Here is a 19,124-nt window from a genome sequence, read left to right as displayed (position 1 = left end):
CCTGCCAGTTTCCTCACACATCTTTCTGTTTTTCATGAAGTGGCAGTTAGTTGCAAAAGAGAACAGAAGAATCTCAGCAGTGTGGGCCACATTACGTGTTGTGTATTGAATTTCATTTCCTGCGTTTCTTGACACCAGTTTTCACCCCCTGTGCACTCACCAGCGGTTCAGCCATCACCATCTCGATCTTCTTCTCAGCCAGCACAGCAAACTCAGCAAATAGACTCTTGATGACAAACTCCCCGGGCTTGAGCTCGGGGTCGATGGTGATGCTCGACATGGCGGCAACGTTGTGTTTCTCCCACGACAGGGGAGTCACCGAGGTGGGGGCACGGCGTCTACTTACGCTGCTGCTGACTGGTGCAGAAGCTGCAAAAATGGGCAAAGGGTAGAGGTTAAAAAATAATCCAGTGGCAGTCGAAGCAGCAGGTTCAAAACACTCTAGTAAAGCATGCCACATCATTCTCTAGTTTTAATCCAAACAGGAGGACAGACATTTCCTAAAGAGGCATACTGACTGAATTGATGAGGGAGAGCAAGAGAGAAATATTCCAGTGCTGACTAGAGCAAACATACAACTTCCATTTGATTCCAAGCCCCTAATTATAAACTCATTTTCTAAACTCATAGACCATAATAAGCTCAAATCACTTTAAAAAACAAACATAAGGAGAATCAGAACTCCTATTAGAGCTATGTCATTAATAAAAATCTTTATTAAAAATCTTTATATTCGTATGTATGTATATCTAAATCTACAATAAGGAAATATTACAAACAGCTTTTTCAACAATGTTGGTTTGCAACCGATTTGGTAGAAAAGCAAGTAGACTTGCACATGGAAGGCCAACAGTTTAACAGTTTGACATTTTCTGTAGGCTAAATATACAGTTAGCAGCTAGTGAGCTTAGTTAGCATAAAGATCGGAAACAGCTAGCCTGGCTCTGGCCAAAAGGTAACAAAATCTGCATGTCAGCACCACTAAAGCTGTCATGTCTCATTTGCTTAATCCACACAAAAACTTAAAATTTGAGAACGATACACTGTTTATGTAATATACTGGGTTTTAACTAGCAACTTAGGTCATCAAAGGTCTGGTGAACCCTTACTGAGAATGCAGAAGTTGACACTATGGGCAGGGTGTTCAGAGTGTTGCAGTTTCTTTGCTTCTGCATTTAGAAATCAACCTAGTTGTGCCAGATAACATGCTTTTTCCTTTTTTAGTCTTCAGGATTAACTGCAATTTTTAAAATTTTGTCTGGTATTGAAGAAATTATGTATGTTGAAAAAACTACTTTTTGAAGCTTTGCAATCGTTTTGTTATTTTTATCGGTTAGAACAGCTTTTAAAAAGCCAAGTACTATATTGAACTGTTATACATTATGGAGCTGTGAGTAACCCTCAAAATAACAAACCCAGTGCTAAATGTGTTGCTGACTGTTAGATTCCTAACGCATTTATATTTCATGTAAGCACATTTGCCAGATTAATCACAAAGTAGAACATAAAAAGCTTTACAACTCACAGGAAATTAGGGGCAGCAGTCATCTACATATTAACTGATCTGATTTAACTTAAGTATGCATAATGTTATTTGTGACAATTAAGGGATAATAGAATGACCTTTGATTACGGCCAGGTGTTCGTGTTTAAGGGAGGGCTTTGTTATTTATTTGAATTTCCCAGTTTTTTGTTTCCTTTTACCACAGAAAATGCTGGTGCAGTGTTAACGAGTCACTGTGTTTAGGGAGGAAAACAGTGCAAGTAAAATGTCAATTGTGGGCCGGCAAAAAATTGTGCTGTTACTACAGCACAGCAGTAGAAGGTATTTCTGGGATTAATCACACTACCATCATATACCGAAAGGACTGAAGAAAGTTCAGTGAAGAGAAAAGTAAAACACTGTAAAACTTAATGACCACAGAGCTCCTTCAGCACTATTTAGACTGGCTTTCTGAAACACATTCATCTAGGGTCACTAAGGGAACCCAGAGCTCTCTGCACATTTGCATGTGGCACAGATCATTTGGTCACCCTATTCAAATAGTATAAGCAAATCTTAAGGGTCTACATTAGGGTGTTTAGGGAGACGGCGAGAAGCTAGAGTCCACAGCTTTGGAAAACAATCCCATATAGGTGTAATACACAGGTGTCTACATATTTTGCTTGAGTAGCCCTATACCTTTGGCTATACAGGGTAAACACTAAATCCCATCTTTATATTCAAGATCATACAGACTCAAAATTTAAATAAACAAATAAACATAAAACTCAAATTGCCATGAATCCTCAATAACAATACATCTCTGTTAAGTAAATAATTTACATCTCACAGCAGCATAGGTTTACTTATATTAACCTAATAAAAATATATACAACTCATTGGTGGAAAAAAAAGTATCTATAGTGTTGTAGGGTCTCTAAGATACCTGAAGTTTATTAGGCTAAACCGCATTTACTCTCATGGACTCTTAATGGTTTACTTATCTGTGTTTTTAATAGGAGGACAGTCATGTAAGGGAACACGCACAAACAATAAATTACCTTGAAAAGCACTTATGCACCAGCTCAGCTTCTATTTACCAATAAAATGTGATGAGAACTGCATCACCATCATAAAATGCTTGTCTACATATCTATTCAAATGCACAAGAATTCATAACATTCAACAGTGCTCTTGAGATTTATGCTACAGCTGGCACACAACTCTAGTCCACAATGGATCTAGTCCAGCCAAGTCAACTGACCCTTTACCTCATTCCCTCCCATGAAAAGCAAAGCCTTGCTCGGTTTCTTTCTGGTTGTCACAGAAACACTCTGAATTCTTAATAGTCTGAATAGCACTGAGGAGCAGAAGTGCAGGGAAAAATGTTTTTCAGCTAAGGAAAAACATCCATACTTGGGATATATAGTGTTACTGTATGACAAAAAACAGAAAAGATACAGATTGTCTGGTATTAAAAAGTACTCCAATTCTCCAAACCAACTGCTGTAACCAAAACATCAGAGATAAGGTTTCGGTTATGAAGCATTGTGATGTAATACGCTGTTGCATTAAACAAGTTGCAGTAACATTTACATTCAACAAAAACTGCAAACTGTGTTCGGAATCAAACGCTTGGTTGTTCAGTTTACCGGTGAAGTCTTGATCTAATGCACCAGAACAGGTACTACAGTACACTGTAAAATGTCAATGTTATATTTTTTATTAGAAATGAGTAATTGGGCGGACCTAGATGTGCTGCAATTAACAATAATTTAAATTTACATTCTATCAATTATTTCTTCAATTGAACTAATTAGGAATTAATCTATGAAGTTATGATAGGAAATTGCTTATGCAAATGGCGAAAAGCAATCAACCATTATTACTAGTTTTACTTAATAAAATGTAAATAAGGTATTAAAATAAAATGTAAACCAATTTAAATAATATCTCCCATTACAAACCTAAGGCCATTTTTAAAGTATGCCTTAGGCCAACAATAACCCCTAAAAATTAAAAGTAAAATATAGCAAAACATGGAAAATTAAGCATTCTGAATTTTTTACAGAGCGAATAAAAGGTGGCCGGGGGCAGTGTAGTAGCAAGTGTTGTGGTCATGTTGTCCAGCAGCACAGAGAGCCTTTCAAGCCTTTCCCTCTTTGTTTACTGTGCTTCACCAACACCCCAATGATGTCACATAGCCAGCTCCTAATATCCAATCAGTACTGGGCGCTCGACCCCCTCCAATCTTTCTTTTCTCTCCCACCCTGGGCCAGCCGGATTGTTGACTGGTTCACACAAATGAATACCCAAACACTGCACTTGTCCAGTTAATGACACAAAGAGGGGGGAAAAAAACACAAGCCATCCTTTCCTGGGTAAAGTCTACGCAGTGCCTCGCCCTCTTCCCTTTTAAGACATGCCAGTCATTTGTGGGATTCCTAATAAAAGCTAACACCAGTGCACATATCTTGATCAAAACACTGAAAAAGGTTTTAAGCCAGGAACTGTACTGACTGAAAATCTAGTGACTCACTCACAACCCTGAGGTCATGTTCCTTTTCCCATTCAAATCTAAATGCAAAAGATCAAGCGTGCCTTGCAAATATGTACATAAAATAAGGCTTGGCCCATGCTGAAGAGCTTCAAGGAATGCCCTTCAGCATGGTAGCATTTCAAGTTGTTTGTTGCTGAATCTACAGTCAAATGTTTTCAGTGCAATATTCAAAATGGCAAATTTAAATCTGATTTGCCAATTGTTCAGAGTTGTTGTTCTTCCTCCATAAATATCTTCAAATCTGTAAAAATACAGCGTATCTGTGGTCTGTCTTAGCCTGGCAAATTTGCTCAAGAGAACACTGGTATCTAAAGAATTCAGAACTGCAGCTACCGCTATGATAGAAGGAAACGGAGAAGTTGCTACTAAAGTGATGTATAAGAACAGCTTGTGTTTTGTTATGAGAGGCCTGTAAGCCCCACTCAGCTACAGTTCCACGGTTGTGCTTAAGGAACCCCACAGGATTGCACAATTACTACAGCAGTGACTCCACCTTGTCACCGTTAAAATAAAGCCCTCCCAAACCCCTGCTCACTTCCCCTGTCAGGACAACCAGAAACAACAGCACAAACACACACATGCTGTTGGAATGCAGGGCCGTGAGTGTGTCCATTTTTTTTTAATAGGGAGACAAAGAAATCACTGGCAATGTTTATTTGTTGTGGCGGTGCCAATTCTGCTATTGTGTCTCAACATGCTCAGCCTCTGACGAGTTACCACTAGTGTACTCTTCATCAATACTACTTCCAAATAAATAAAAAGAATGTAAAGTTTACAGGGCAAAACTAATGTGTTACCAGAAGCTGACAAGACTTCAGTACAACACAGGGATAGACTGAGAAACCAATAGGCATGCTCCATCATGAATCCAATTTTCTTTTTACCAATAAAGGGCTAAACTGTGACATCACCATGTGTCTTAACTGTTGAACCAGGCTAACCAAACGTGTCGAAGATCTCTGTACCTTAGGACAAGCAAACACCAAAGCAAACCATTGAACAATATTTTCTGTATTAATAACATAGGGGGGGGGGGGGGGCACTGCAAAGAGAGTGGTCCTGAATGGAAGTTGTAGAGGGACAGCTTAAAGAGGGTTTCTGTAATTAGGCCCTCTTTACATGAGGGGCCCAATGAAAAACAGGTTAGGGGAGAGAGGGGAGAGGTGTGGGGCAATTAAAAAGAGGGAGACATTGAATAGGAAGAAATAGATTATTCGACAGGTGGATGTTTTACTGCTAAGCTAACCAAAACCTCTATAAAGCCATGTGCCCTGTTGATTTACAACAATGTTTTGAAAAATAAGTGATATAAGGTCTAAAACTGTGTTCAATGGTAACAATCCCAGTTAAACTGAAATCAGGAAGTGGGGACAACTAAAAAGAGAAGAGAACTTCAAAAATGTGTATATCTCATTACAAGTATAATAATTAACATATTAGAAATGAAAGCACTGTAACAGCATCTTTTTATACCGATTCTGTTCATGGACATGTTTCAGCAGGCACTGGGTGAGAAGCAGGGTAAATCCCAGCCAAGTCACCAATCTATTACATGACAAAATAAATATGTTCAAACTCACATTCACGCCTATTATAAGCAATTATAAGGTTCTTATTTGCATAACCTGCATATCTTTGGAGTGGGTGAGTAAACCAGAGCACCTGGAGAAAACTGGCGCAGAGACAAGGAGAACATGCAAATGCCACATAGAAAAGCTCCAGACCAGAGACCTGTTTGATGTACTGTAACAGTCTTAGTTACTGAGATAGTTTTCTGCTTTACGTTTTGCCAAATAACCCAGACTTTACCTGTCAGAGACACAAAATGACGATGACTCAGTGTCTGAAAATCGTAATTTTCTAAGAGTAAACTACTTAGTGTTTAATATGTAGCACATTTTGGCATCAACACATCACAGAGACTGCTCTCAAGAAAGGTTTGATTCTGTACATTAAATGTTGACATTGGCATTATTCCAGCTACTAGACCTGAGTGCTGCATTCAACACTGTTGACCACAGTCCACTGCTCCACATTAGAAAACTGGGTTCGGCTTTCTAGTACAGTTCTAAATTGGTGCAAGTCTTCCCAACGTGACAGAGACTACTCTTGTAATCACAACAAACCAAAACAAAGTGCAGGTCCCAAAGATAAGTCTAAACACATATATGCAAAACATAATTTCTTGTTATGCTGATGGCACTGAAATTTCTCTCCTTCCGCTGATGAGGGTTTAATTGGTCGGCTCACTCCTTAAACATGTGGCCTATGTAGCGCCTCTGCTCGTTTTCCTTGCAGCTTAATATTTCACAGAAGTGCAACATTTTCTTCTCACACTAGTGGAAGTGCTGTTCTTTATTTTAGGCAGCCCGCCTATAATTCAGCGCACAAAACAAACAAACCTATCGTTTCATTATATATGTGTGGTCATACTGCCAAACTACCTACATGCAATTAGAGCAGGGACTAATTAATTGGCAGTACTGATGTTGAAAATTTTGTTGCGTATGAAAACAAACAAACAAACAAAAAAAAAATACATTGAAGCTGTGCACATTACACCATTTAACAAATTTTTTCAACAACTTTGTGATTAAATCAACAAATGGTTAAGGGCCAAATTAAATATCTGATCTAATCTTCTCAGATCAGTCTGACGACCACTCCCAGATTAAAATCCAAACAAGTCACTTTTAGATACCATGCGCATATATCTTGAACAAACTTCAGAACTTTCATATCTAGAACAAACTTTTATGACACGTTCCCAACTGCTATCAGCGGTAGTATATGTGTGAGAGCAAGCCACACAAACAGAGGGGAAAGCTGGCGTGAAGCTCTCCATCACCATCTATAATACAAAAGAAGTCCTAAACTTGTGCTCAGTTGGTGCGAAATGTACCTTTCCCTCGATTGGCCGCAGAGTTGGTGATATCACTTTCACATCTCTGGATGTACAAGCCCATGAGTAATGCTATACTGAAAGTGCTGCAAGTGCTGACAGCAGGACGTAAGGATTGAATTTTTCTATGATGTTTGCATCAAAGTGATGAATCTTAAATTGTCAGGTATTTAATTTGACAAAAGTCAGGTTGTCTGGTTATTTTGTTAATAACAGTTTCCATAAGTGAGTGAGTGAGTGAGTGAGTGAGTGAGTGAATATCTATCTATATCAATATTATAACATAAAATTATATATACACTGTGGAAGAAGTTCATATTGCCCATTCTGACTTGCTCCTGTGGCCACTAACAGAGGAATCAATGCCCAATATAAATTCCATTTTCAAGTAGAACAACTCAGGTGATCCCCTGAAAAAGGCAAGCCTTACATTGCTTTTTGGACAAAAGGAATGTCTGGTCAGAGTTTGTCTGGTTCTGGCTCTGCAATCACAGCAAAGCTATGTGTTGTAGGCGATGTGCGGTGCACTGTGCACTCACTGAGTGGAAAGCCAGGTTTATCAAATTAGACACACCTCAAAAACATGAAGCACCATTAAAGTCATAATGCAAGATCTAAATATAAACACAAGCAGAGCCCCACTACCGAACACAGCAGTGTGAGCTGTTATTTTCCAAAACTATATATAAAAATATGTCAGGATAAAAGTGCGTAATTTCAAGTTGATCAGCACCAGCAGATTGCTATATGCCGTCCACCTTTGTCCATCACTACATTACAATGAGACTGAGGAGGCAGCGCCTTTTTTATTCCTGATGTAATATGGGCTGCCTGGGAAGCTAATAATAGGAGGGAACCAGAAGACAGATCAATAGTAGGGAAACATTAGACTGCCCCAGAGGGAAGAGAGAGAAGAATTATGAAAGGAAAAAAGGGAGGCATGAAGATTGTGTTGAGTGCTTCTAAGAGATACTAAAAGGAGAGATATTCAACGTTATAATAAAAAAAGTTGACAAAAGATGGAAAGAGAAAGCTGGGAGCGGCCAGCACCATAAGAGTAAAGAAGAAAGTCCACTTGTGTTCTGTATCAGCACATTATCTAAGGGACAACCAGGAGCTAGAAGAACAATGATGAGCAAGGGGAAGAGGGTAGACTCTGTTGAAGAAAGAGGTTAATTGCCGCAACCTGCATACACGTCAAACAAGCCTGGCTAAACATCATCAGTCATCCTGACAACTCCATTAATAGCCACTTTTCTTATACAGGGAGATGATCTTAAAGCAGGGCCCGGATTGCATGCAAGCATGTACAGTGCTGCACGGGTTCTGCAGGCTGTGTGTGGCAGATAAGTACGGTGGCCAAGTGTGGTATGTAAACATGAGTGCACACTTTGCAAGGTACTCACAGCTGCTACTCCAAGACTTGAGCAGAGATTTGATGCTGATCTCAAAGAAGACAGAATCCTGCAGGCTCAGCATGGCGGCTCTCAAAAGTTAGGCTTCACCAGGAGGCACAAATGTTACAGGGCTCCTGTCATTTTCATCTCACAAAACCCAAACGTTCCACTCTTCTTGAAAATACACACCTCTCATACGCCTTCAAAAAGAAAATCTTTACACCGCTCACATTTGCTCCTCTCCCCTGACCGGTGCTGAATACTACCCTCCACAGGTGCTAGTTAAAGGAATCATCCTGAACGACAGCGGGAGCTGCTGCTGAGCAAAGACCCAAGAAGTGCTCGCAGTTAGTTTCCTCTGCCACCTAGGTCACTGAAGAGTGAAACGGAGCTGGAAGAAGAGGAGAGAGAGCATAGCCTGACTAGTTAGAGAAGTATTCCACCCCAGTGCCTGCTGCCCACTTGCCAATCCACGGAGTCCCTCATCCCCATTTCAGCACAGAAAAATCCAGCAAGGCGAAGGACAAAACTGTGTGAGAACTTTTGCTCCTGATAGGAGAGAAACAGCAGCAGAACTGTACACGATAGAAGTCTTAACAATGCACGGCAATATTCCCTCTCCTCTTCTCTTCCTGTGTGTGTGCGCGTGTGTGTGTCAGTCCTAGTCCACTAGCACGGTCAGCCTCCCTCTGCCTCCCCCAAAAGCTCTCTCCCTCTCAATTCGCTCACGGGCAGCCCCTCCTCTTCCGAGCTTGCTCTTGTTCTTTTACTGATGCCTGCTCTTTTCTGTCAGACAGAGAGAGAGAGAGGGAGAGCGAGCTTGTTTCAATAGCAAACAGAAGGAGGAGGGAGCAGAGTGTGGGTGATGTCATCAAAATGCTGCGAGTGTTCCCTGGCTGTGTTTCAGCAATGCATACGCATGTCAGAGCTGCTACTGTGCTGCCTCTCCGCTGGCCTATCAAAACGACACTTCCTGTAAGCTCCACAGCAATACTGATGCGTCATCCCTGACTGCAGTAGGAGGAAAAGGAAAGAATGGGAGGATGGAGGAGAAAGAAAAAAGGGAGGATCCATTGAACATGGGGGTGCACTACACCATAACTAGTAGTCCCACTCTTACTCAAATCTCTGCCCCAAAACAATATGTTCCTAAATTATGTGTGCCATACCTTCCCATCTTCAAAACAGAGTAAACTGTACTCGAGGTGCACTCAGATAGAATATAAAAGGTATGTTAAGATATTTCACCAGACCAAAACATGGGACTTGGGTACCTGACATTGGTTCTTTCTGCTAATTTCTAATCTCAGATCATAGCATGAAAGTGATCATAGCTAATCCATTTGTTAAATTAACCATTCACACCCAGTGGAGTCATAGCCATTACATCATTGCTCTGTCCAAAAGCTACCAAGCATAGTAACACACAGCATGATACACAAACTACACACTGCATTAGTGATAAAACAGCTCACTGTGTTTGTGTGATAGTGAGAGAGAAATACAAACACACAGACGCACACCTGATTCATCTGATATTTTAATCTTGTGTTGAAAAACAGATGCGCATGACATCAAGCAATTTGTAGTCGAACACAGGATTAAGTTTGTTAACAAAATATTCTGAGGGGAACAGCGCTGGGAAGGCTGCAAAAGACAAGCGCTCTTTGTCTTCTTTTAGTTTAGTCTTTATTTCTCTCTTGCCCTCAAGTCTCTCCCTCTGTCACATGTCCTCCACTACACAAGTTATGCAAAATGAGGCAGAGCTCATTGCAAACAAACAACACAAGCAGATGCTTTGTCAAGCCCTGGCTGGTGCTACCCTAATGCAAGCTTCCACTGTGAAACTCTGCCTTGTAATAAACAAGATTCCCATTTCAAACACATGCAGCATTGCTTTATTTCATCTTGTGATATCTAGGAAGTTTTGGATACAGTTATATGCAGTCTGTACATCATGGAGAAATTTCTAAAAAAAGTCATTATTTTCAAGTTAAACAGTTAATCATTTAAAATTTGTCTTACATTTAAAAGGAAATTTGAGGAAATAGGGTTATTCTTGAGTGTTAAATGACAAAGTCGATATCAGTTTCATGTCTGTCCGAAAGTGTGAATTTCCCAAAATGTATTCCTTTATAAAGAAACTGTATGAAACTATGTGGTTGACACCAGAGCCACAGTTTTAGTTTGGAACTTCTTTGCACATTTTTGTTCAGCATACGTAAAACAAGCTTATATAAGATAAGGTATAATGAAGCCTTTAGGCTCAAGCTCCAGAGCAGTAGGAAGGCAGCATTTGGCAGAAGTCTAATGTGTACACATTATGTTTAAAAACATCCTTATCAGCAAACTAGATAATATGCAAACATGCAATGACCTCTGCAAACACTGTTTTCTGTAAACCAGCTTTATTGTTCAAGGAATGCAGAGGAACAACAATCTCTCTGGGAACATTCGAGCTAAGAGCCACTGTCCACCAGAGCTGACGTAGGTTGAGGACTTAAATAAACATAAATGACTTCCTAGAAAGAAGAGCTCACTGATTTAATGATCTCAACGAAATGCAAGACCAAGGCAAGTCATAGTAGCTCCATTCACAAAATGGGAGCACTGACTGACAGCTAGCCATCCTTACTGCAGACAGTATAGGAGAGGCTGTTCCTCCCAGGAGCCCACAGGGTGGAGGATGCATTTCCTGTCCTGGCCTCTCTGAAGGGCAGTGGTGGGAACAATAATCGATAGGAGCTGTAATTTAATCCCTGACCTGCAGAGGACACACCACTTAGATCCATCACAGCAGTCTGGGTATGCAGCACAACTCTGCAACTTGCATATTAGCTCCTCACTTCCACACGCTGCCCTGAGTCAGGAACCAGCTATTTCATACTTCCTCATAGAGCCCAAAATTAATGGTTTGACTCACATGCCAAAAAGAGAACAATTACCAGCCCAAAATGAGTTGTTGTTTTTTTTAAACCAGCCATAAAACTGCGTCATGCATGATTTGATTAAAAATAATGACCTCTGCAAAGTAATCTTAGCATTGATTTAAAGAGACAATTATGAATAGATAACATCACATTTACAACTTTAATTCTGAACTTTTTCAATAATAAACTGAACCTCACCTCAAAGCCCTGCTCACCACGATCACTAGTGAGTGATGCGGGAGGTAAGAAGAGCCTGACCTGTGACCTGTGATTACAAGCCATTTACCAGCCTCCTGGCTGGTGAACCCAATTTATTTAACCGCCAAATCCAAATTTTTATGTTAATTGTGGACCCTGCTTCCTCACAATAATTATCAAGACACAAACCTTTTTATACACAGTGTTAAGGCCAGGTTGTCCCTGGCCAATGTCCTTGGTATAATGCTCTCTCTAAAGCTGTGTGACTGAATACTCAAAAACATATTTTAAATAACTCCTTACACAAACCATATAAATAACTCCTTGCACAAATGAGACTACACTCAAGCCCAATGACAGAACCGTTCTCCTCTGCCTCAAGCTGAGAATGAACAAACTCATTTCTCAGATTTGCCAAGCAAATTAAGAGAGGCGACTCATTTCAGCAGAGAGTCATTCTTAGGTCAGGAGCATATCATCTCTATGGAATGACAGAGCAGAACACTAGGCAAATCTGAATTAACACAGGTACAAAAACGTCAGCTCATTACTCATGAGCTGTCTTCAAGTTGTTCACTAGAGATGAGCATTTAGTGGGAGAGCTGGTTTGAGAAAGAGCACTAACAATGATTCATGGCACCAAATTCCCACTAAGTGCCAAGTCCGCACTGAGCTGCACCATTATGGGGTTTGTTTCACTGCAACTGGCTAATAACTACTTAAGAAACACGATGAATAAGTTTGTCCAGGCTGTCTGGATACACACCCTATGGACTATTCAGACAGAAGTCACATGCAGATCTTCCATTACAGAAGTACAACCCACCAGCGCACACTCATGTTCAGTCACATGCTCCAAACACTCCCAAATCACAAACAGGAAACCTGCTGCACCCATTAACCAAATACTGCCCCAAACAAACCTTTCCCAAAAAGACAGCTGAACCTCAAGCAACTGAGTGATGTCACTATGTGCGAAGAAAAAGACCAATGACAAGTAGCACCACCTTAAGCCAACTCAGGCTATGTGAGTTCTGCAACAAGGGAGTGGCACTCAGCTCCGATTTAAACAATGCAAATAATCCTGAGGCATGAATACACAAGAATACCATCTCTATACACCTCCTTACCTCAACTACTGTAGAAATCACATCACTTCTTTTATTACATAACTCACCATCGTGACAACTGCCACCACCAGCAAGATGAAAAAAGGAGATTTTTCTAATATGACGGATGTTTCCTAGTTGGAAAGAAAGAAAGGAAAGATTTGAAAACAATTTGCCCAATTCAGTCTGTAGAAAAGAAACACATTACCAGCAAGCTGAGCTAAACACAAACACAGTTATCTGACTCAAGCTTAAAACCTTTATTTTGTCTTCACAGCTCACAAAGGCTCCAAAACCAAAGTGTGGACAAATAAAACTTAGCCTATCATTGTTATTGTGGGTTAGTTTAGCTAGCTGTCTTGTCTAGTCCTATTCTTAGAGGGCAAGAGACTAGGCGAGTAGAGCTCAGTCATGCTTTAGCCACGAGCAAACAGGGAGCAAGCATGCTCCGACAGGTAGCACTGCAAAAAAGCCATACTGAGAGACTGATGACGAGTCATCACCCCACTGCTGGTGCAAACTGGCAGGCCTGCGCACACACATAATTCGCATGTGTACGCACATCTACTAAACCTTTAACTACTGTATCCATAGACACAATAGTAGACGTACTTCAGAGGATTAACATTGTCAGCAAAACTCATACTTTAGAACCTCAACTCTCAAACCTTTGCTACAAACTCCATAGTAGGCAGGTCCCAATAGAGAAGCTTAATCTTTCCTCAAAGTCCCTCCTTAAAGTCCCCCATCTTACGGTGCCATTTGGGGCAGACAGATTCCAAAACAGACTCGCAAACACACAGCCCCGACATTCTCCTCATACAAAGTTAACATGTAAGCAAACAATTGTCTATTCACAGTACACAACCAGCATGCATTTGGAGTTTGTTGGGAACCTGATTCCTGAAAATCCAAAGTCCACAGTCATTTTAACTGTCTTTAGTTTGCTAGATGTTCGCTATCTTGGTCTGCTGTTAGGTGAGGTTCGGGTGGCAACTGTTTGATAAAAATGGCTTCTTGCTGCTGCTGCTGGCAACTGGGTTAATAAGAGCAGTGAGACCAAATCATACAGTAATACTGAGGGCTGTAAAACCTAAACAACGCTCTAAAAGAGGCTAAAAAGCACTGGAGAGCAACAGAGTGTTAAAATCTTTATGGGTTCATCGCTGCAAGCAGTGTCTTTTACACCACAGGCTGTCGTTGATAAAAAATAAAGATTAGTGTGTGTTAGTGCTGTGCCGACTGTCAATCATATACAAACTATTGGCAAAAAGGGATAACCATCACTTACTGATGTAACTGTCGTTTTAAATACTTTTTGTATTTTAATTATTTCTTATCTTAACAGTCTGTGGTAATCCACATACAAACATAGTGCGAGCCACTCCACTATATGATCTGTCACAAGACTTTGATCTTACTCCAGCCCAAAGCATTACACTGTAAGGGAACTTAAATTTTACAGAAATGCTAAAAATATTAATCATCTAATAAAGATAAAGTAACTCTTAAATTAGACTGTGTGTCTATTTGGTCCAATTGAGACTGTGATGTCATCTGCAGGCTGCATTATAGTCATTCTCCACTGCTCTGCATCTTATCCATTCATGTGCTTGTATATTTGAGCAGCAAAGACACATCTCTCTGCAATACTGACAGTTTAGCTTTGGTAGTGCGTAGGTTAGCCCCTCTACTACCCCATGAACAAATAAAGGCGAATGCCCAAGCCTAGCATGTACACATCTATATCTGAAGTGCATCTATAAATGTATAAATGTGCACGTTAACATGTGTGCTTAAAGCGGGTGGGGATAGGGGGCAACCTTCGGTTACAGGTTAACATTTATTCATTTAGCTGACGCTTTTATCCAAAGCGACTTACAATTGCTATACATCTCAGAGGTCCCACGCCTCTGGAGCAACTAGGGGTTAAGTGTCTTGCACAGGGACACATTGGTGGATGTCTCACAGTGGGAATTGAACCCAGGTCTCCCACACCAAAGGCAAGCATCTTATCTATGCACCATCACCGCTTAAAGCTGAACTAAGAATGCAAATTATAATAAGCACCTATTTAAGTGGCCTAGTTGATTGGCAGAGATGAACACAATCAATTCAGATAACTACTACATCAATATGCAGTTAGTTGTACCTTTGAGACGGGTTCGGTTACCGTGGCCAGGCCTGGATGAGCAGATCTCCGGGTCTGACTCTATCGGCTCTACCGGATCCTCCTCAATGGTCTGTCCCATGACAAGCAGGCCAAGTCGTTTCATGCGAAGGAGCCGTGGACCGGTCTCTCTGGGCAAGGCTCCCCCATGTTCAATGGGACCCTCCCCGGAGATGGCAGCCGGAACCAAGCTCCTCAGAAACTCCATGTTTTACAAGTCTTTTTCTGTCTTTCACTCTGGTGTGTAGTCCAATATCCTGTGCCACGCCATTCTCCCATACAAACTGTGTCATCTACCCCATTAACAGTAGCATGCAGACAGAGTTCAGTCACTGTCTCCAGCTGCTACCTGCATACAGCAGCTACACATTCACTCACCGTCAAGGCCTGTGTGCATGGCCCCTGAGATCTGCTCTTACAGACCAGAGGAGACACTACCTGTCAGGCTTTCTTAAGTCGTTTGTCTGGACTAACTAGTAGAGGAGTAGCTGTTCACTGTAGCTAGCCAACAGTGAGTGAGAAACTTCTGTCGCTGCCACATTACCTGTCTGCTCACAGTGAACCGAGAAAGCAAACAAATATGGCACTTTACATGGGTTGTGATGTAATTGTGAGTGGGCAGGGCTATGTTTGAGTGCCAGGCACTATCTGGGGTGGGACTAGAACATGTTCCACAGGAGATAACACAAGCCTGGGCCACCAGCCAATCACAACAGAGACTACACAAGCCACACCCTGCTGGCCTGCGCCGCTCACCAGCAAAAGAGACCAAGACAGGAGGAAGAAGATTGACAGACACCATAAGAAGTAGGAAAGCTTAATTGAGCTGGCTACACTCACCCGCCTGCATTTACTGATAGCCCTTATCAGTCGGAATGGTGCTATTTGTTAGCATTCATCCACATACAAATGCTTGTTTGCTCTATTGCTAACTTACTCAAATAACAAAAGCACCCCCTCCCATTGCTTTCACTTCTGCTTGACTGTGCTCTGAGCTATTATGAAGAGAAGTAGAATGAGCAAAGTGATGGGGTTTGTGAAACGGGGTGATGACAGACTGCTGGGCTCTGCTTGGCTGCACAGCTTGTACCTGCAGCAAATTCAAACCCTTCCAAATATCCCTAGCTGAGGAGCTATACAGTGCTGACTCTTATAAAAGCTCACTGCCTAAAGAAATCATCAATTTGCTGTTCTCTGGCACTGAGTGCAAAAATTAATAAACCATCCAAGCACCAACATAGTCAATCCTCAATAGCAAAGCTGTAACACTCCACAAAAATTAAAGATGTTGTAGCACCAGCGTGCAGCACACTGTTAGAACACCATCAAAATAAGTCTTTTCTGCCGATTCACTGTGCACCACGATAAATCAAATGTGCTATACAAAACAGCACAACAGTTATTTTTTCTTGCTCTAATTAAGCATTTTGTTAATGAATTAAGAAATGTAGACTAATGTAAAAGGGCTGGTAGTGCTGCAGAACCTAAAGGGAATTCAAATTCAGCCTTGCAGCTTTTAACACTCTATAATGTCTTCAGTAAAGGTTGTGTGGCCACACATACATTACACCCTATGGTTGAGTTTCAGCAAACCACTCACATGAGACACTAGCCGTTCATTTCCGGCAGGACAAGGTGGGTAGATGCCACCTGTATAGTGCAAAACAGCAGCAAGCCACAACAAGGGGTGGTGGACTAAATAATAATGGACTTACATTTCACAGATGGTTAGAATGGGATGCCTTTTAAGTAGGCAATTCATAACCCAATTTAATAAGATCTCAAAGATGTATATCAATTTATTCTGGCTTCCATCATGTTCCAAGTACCCATCTCCTTCAGAGAAAATTGTTAGGGTAAAGATACGAAGGCAAAAACACACTGTGTGTGTGTGTGTGTGTGTGTGTGTGTGTGTGTGTGAGTGTGTGAAAGACCAATAAGTGTGGTCAGACAGTTATTAGTGCTTCCCCCCTCTACTGTAACATGTGAACATTACAACAGTAAGATGAAGAAACTATTTCAGTATACAAACTGTCAAGAGCCTTAGAGGGGAAATGATTTCTAATTATATAAAACTTTATTTATTTCAAGAATATTATTTCAGTACATGGATCCAACACCAAACCTCACCTGCGTAGAAAGCACAAAGCGGAAGAATGCAATAATAATTGCAGTGCAGCAGTTTTAAAAATCTCTGCCCTCTAGAGGCCAGCTGGCAGAAAGCACACCAAGCAGTACAAAATAATTGTTGACAAGCCCCAAACTCTCAGCAAGATTTGATGGCAAACCACCAGAAAGCTTGTTAGAGCTGGACTGCAGCTCAAAAAAAACCACTCATAAGATGTAAAAATGAAACGCACTTCTTTTTTCCTCATGAAATTAGATTAGTTTATTGTTAAATCCATTTTAAACCAAAGTAGCTAATACACATATTTTTAGGCCCACTTTTAATAGCACGAGGCTCGAAGGATGGCAGTCTGAGTATTTTGGTCCCATTGGCGATAGAGAGCATGAGGTCTCTTCAGTCACTGCTGGAGACCATAGTCAGTGATGGATTTGGAATTTCTAAGCATTTCAACAACCGTACTGCAAATGGACGTCCATCCACGTGTGTCGTCCATTATCATTATGTATACCAAATCACAATGAGAACTTGCAAGGATTGGATAGTGCAAGACAGGCCTAACAGAAGATGCAGAAAGGCTGAGGCAGCAGATCTTGGTAAGAATCACGAAATGAGTCAGAGAGAATTGGAGAGAGATAGAGCCAGAGAGAGCCAGAGGAGATGACTGATGAGGCAAAGATAGCCATCACTCGGCCTGAGCACCACAATGGTCAGTGGAGGCAGCTGTGGTTTGCTGGGGCCAGGTCTGTGGTGCTGTTGAGTTAGAACAATACTCATGCTCAGGAGGCCCCGATCCCAATCAGCCCAGGAATGTGGAAGAGGAAGCTCTGGGAACAATGTGCAGCGTTCCTATGCCATTCTGGGTCCCACCCGCCTCTGCCTTGTTCTGCTTTCAAGCAGGAGAAAACAGGAAAACTAGGGGCTGGGGCCCAGAGATCCGAGTCTGTTCTGCAGTCAGCTGGAGGGAGGCTGGTCAGGACACTGTCAGCACAACCCTACCACAGTGATGCTGATCGCATATATCTGAACTCGCTCCCCCCCTCCGATATCAATAAACAGTTCAAGTCTGTTCTCAGTCCAGGTCAAGTAAGCCAAATATGAAAACAATGTTACACTGCCCTCTAATGGTGTAAACAGCCAACACATTATCCAGGCTCCAATGCTGCCTTGCTGTGTAGGGCTCTCAAGTGTTACCTGAAATTGTGAAGCCATAACATTTTATTATTGCTCATGTGTGTATGTAAGTGCAACTTTATATGAATGTCTTTAGAGTTAACATGGCAATATCAACTTAATTTCACCTACTTTAAATTAAAATTTCAGTATTAAGGCTTGTCCTCCTAACTAACGGTGTTAAAATGTTGGGTGTTGATAACATCTATATATTCATTTTATTATGGAAACCCAAATGAAATTATTTCCAAACAGTGTGCGTGTGTACACCACCATGTGCAACAACCAACACACCACTTGAAAGATATGCATGCATCTGTCCATAATTAGATGTGGAAACAGTAGCATAGTGCAGAGTGGCACTAACAGTTGTCTACAGTTCCAGTAATGTATCCTGTCAGATTCAGATAAACTTTGCTTGCTTACATATACACATTACTGTTTTCTTCTTATGGTCCCGCTACGTTTTAGAGGTTACATTTACATCAATACAGTTTACTTAGTCAAGAAACAAAATCCCACTCTCCAACAACTACAGTCAGTGTTCAGTCATGGTTCATTCAGAGCGCTGCTCTACCAGGACACATTTTTCTTCTCCGTTGTCGCTACAATACACCTTCTGTTCCTCCCAGCCTCAGATTACTGCTCATTGCTGGGGGTTTTATTATTATTTTATCTACTTTGACTTTTCAGGTCTGGGAACCTACAAGTTAAGTTTATAGGCCGAGTATTTCATCACAAAAAAAAGGTACTGTTTACTAAGTACTGCAACATTCAGACTTTCAAATACAAAGAGATCAAGCTGGTTCTGCCCAGTCCTGATTGACACTGGGGAGGCAAAGCAAAACAGACAACTTGATTGTCACTGCTTAAGAAATGTGAGAATGAGGCCCTGCGTCAAAATGACCCTCTTTTCTGTCCTGACCAATTAGCATTCTGAGATGACGCTCGTCTCGTAGAGGAAGCAATAATATGCAAAACCAGTATTTAGAGGAACACACCAGGGCAAATCTACTTCCCAATCTTTACAGTCCCTTGCTCAACAAAATGATGTAACCTCAAACATTTTTACCCTTA

At 41.2% G+C, this 19,124-nt stretch overlaps 1 protein-coding gene across 11 annotated transcripts in view; it reads right to left on the bottom strand.

Moving 5' to 3' along the window:
* The window catches only part of fryl (furry homolog, like), a 67,937-nt gene that overhangs the window by 41,010 nt on the left and 7,803 nt on the right, over positions 1-19,124 (bottom strand). For 5 of the 11 annotated variants that reach the window (XM_038716519.1, XM_038716521.1, XM_038716522.1 and 2 more), the window contains exons 1-3: positions 14,732-15,324; positions 12,648-12,713; positions 161-369 (exon numbers count right to left, since the gene is read on the bottom strand). In XM_038716519.1, the coding sequence (XP_038572447.1) occupies positions 161-369; positions 12,648-12,713; positions 14,732-14,957 (501 nt within the window). In that variant the 5' untranslated portion in view covers positions 14,958-15,324. Of the gene's footprint in view, positions 1-160; positions 370-8,351; positions 8,975-12,647; positions 12,714-14,731; positions 15,326-19,124 lie in introns of those variants that run through there. The other 6 variants (XM_038716529.1, XM_038716530.1, XM_038716528.1 and 3 more) reach the window with 4 other exon arrangements.

The sequence above is a fragment of the Micropterus salmoides genome, unplaced genomic scaffold, assembly GCF_014851395.1.
Source record: "Micropterus salmoides isolate LMB-PRFRI ecotype aquatic unplaced genomic scaffold, ASM1485139v1 Ms_hic_scaffold_13, whole genome shotgun sequence".
Taxonomy (NCBI): domain Eukaryota; kingdom Metazoa; phylum Chordata; class Actinopteri; order Centrarchiformes; family Centrarchidae; genus Micropterus; species Micropterus salmoides.
The sequence above is the reverse complement of the archived record's forward strand: the minus strand, read 5'-3'. Positions and strand labels throughout refer to the sequence as shown.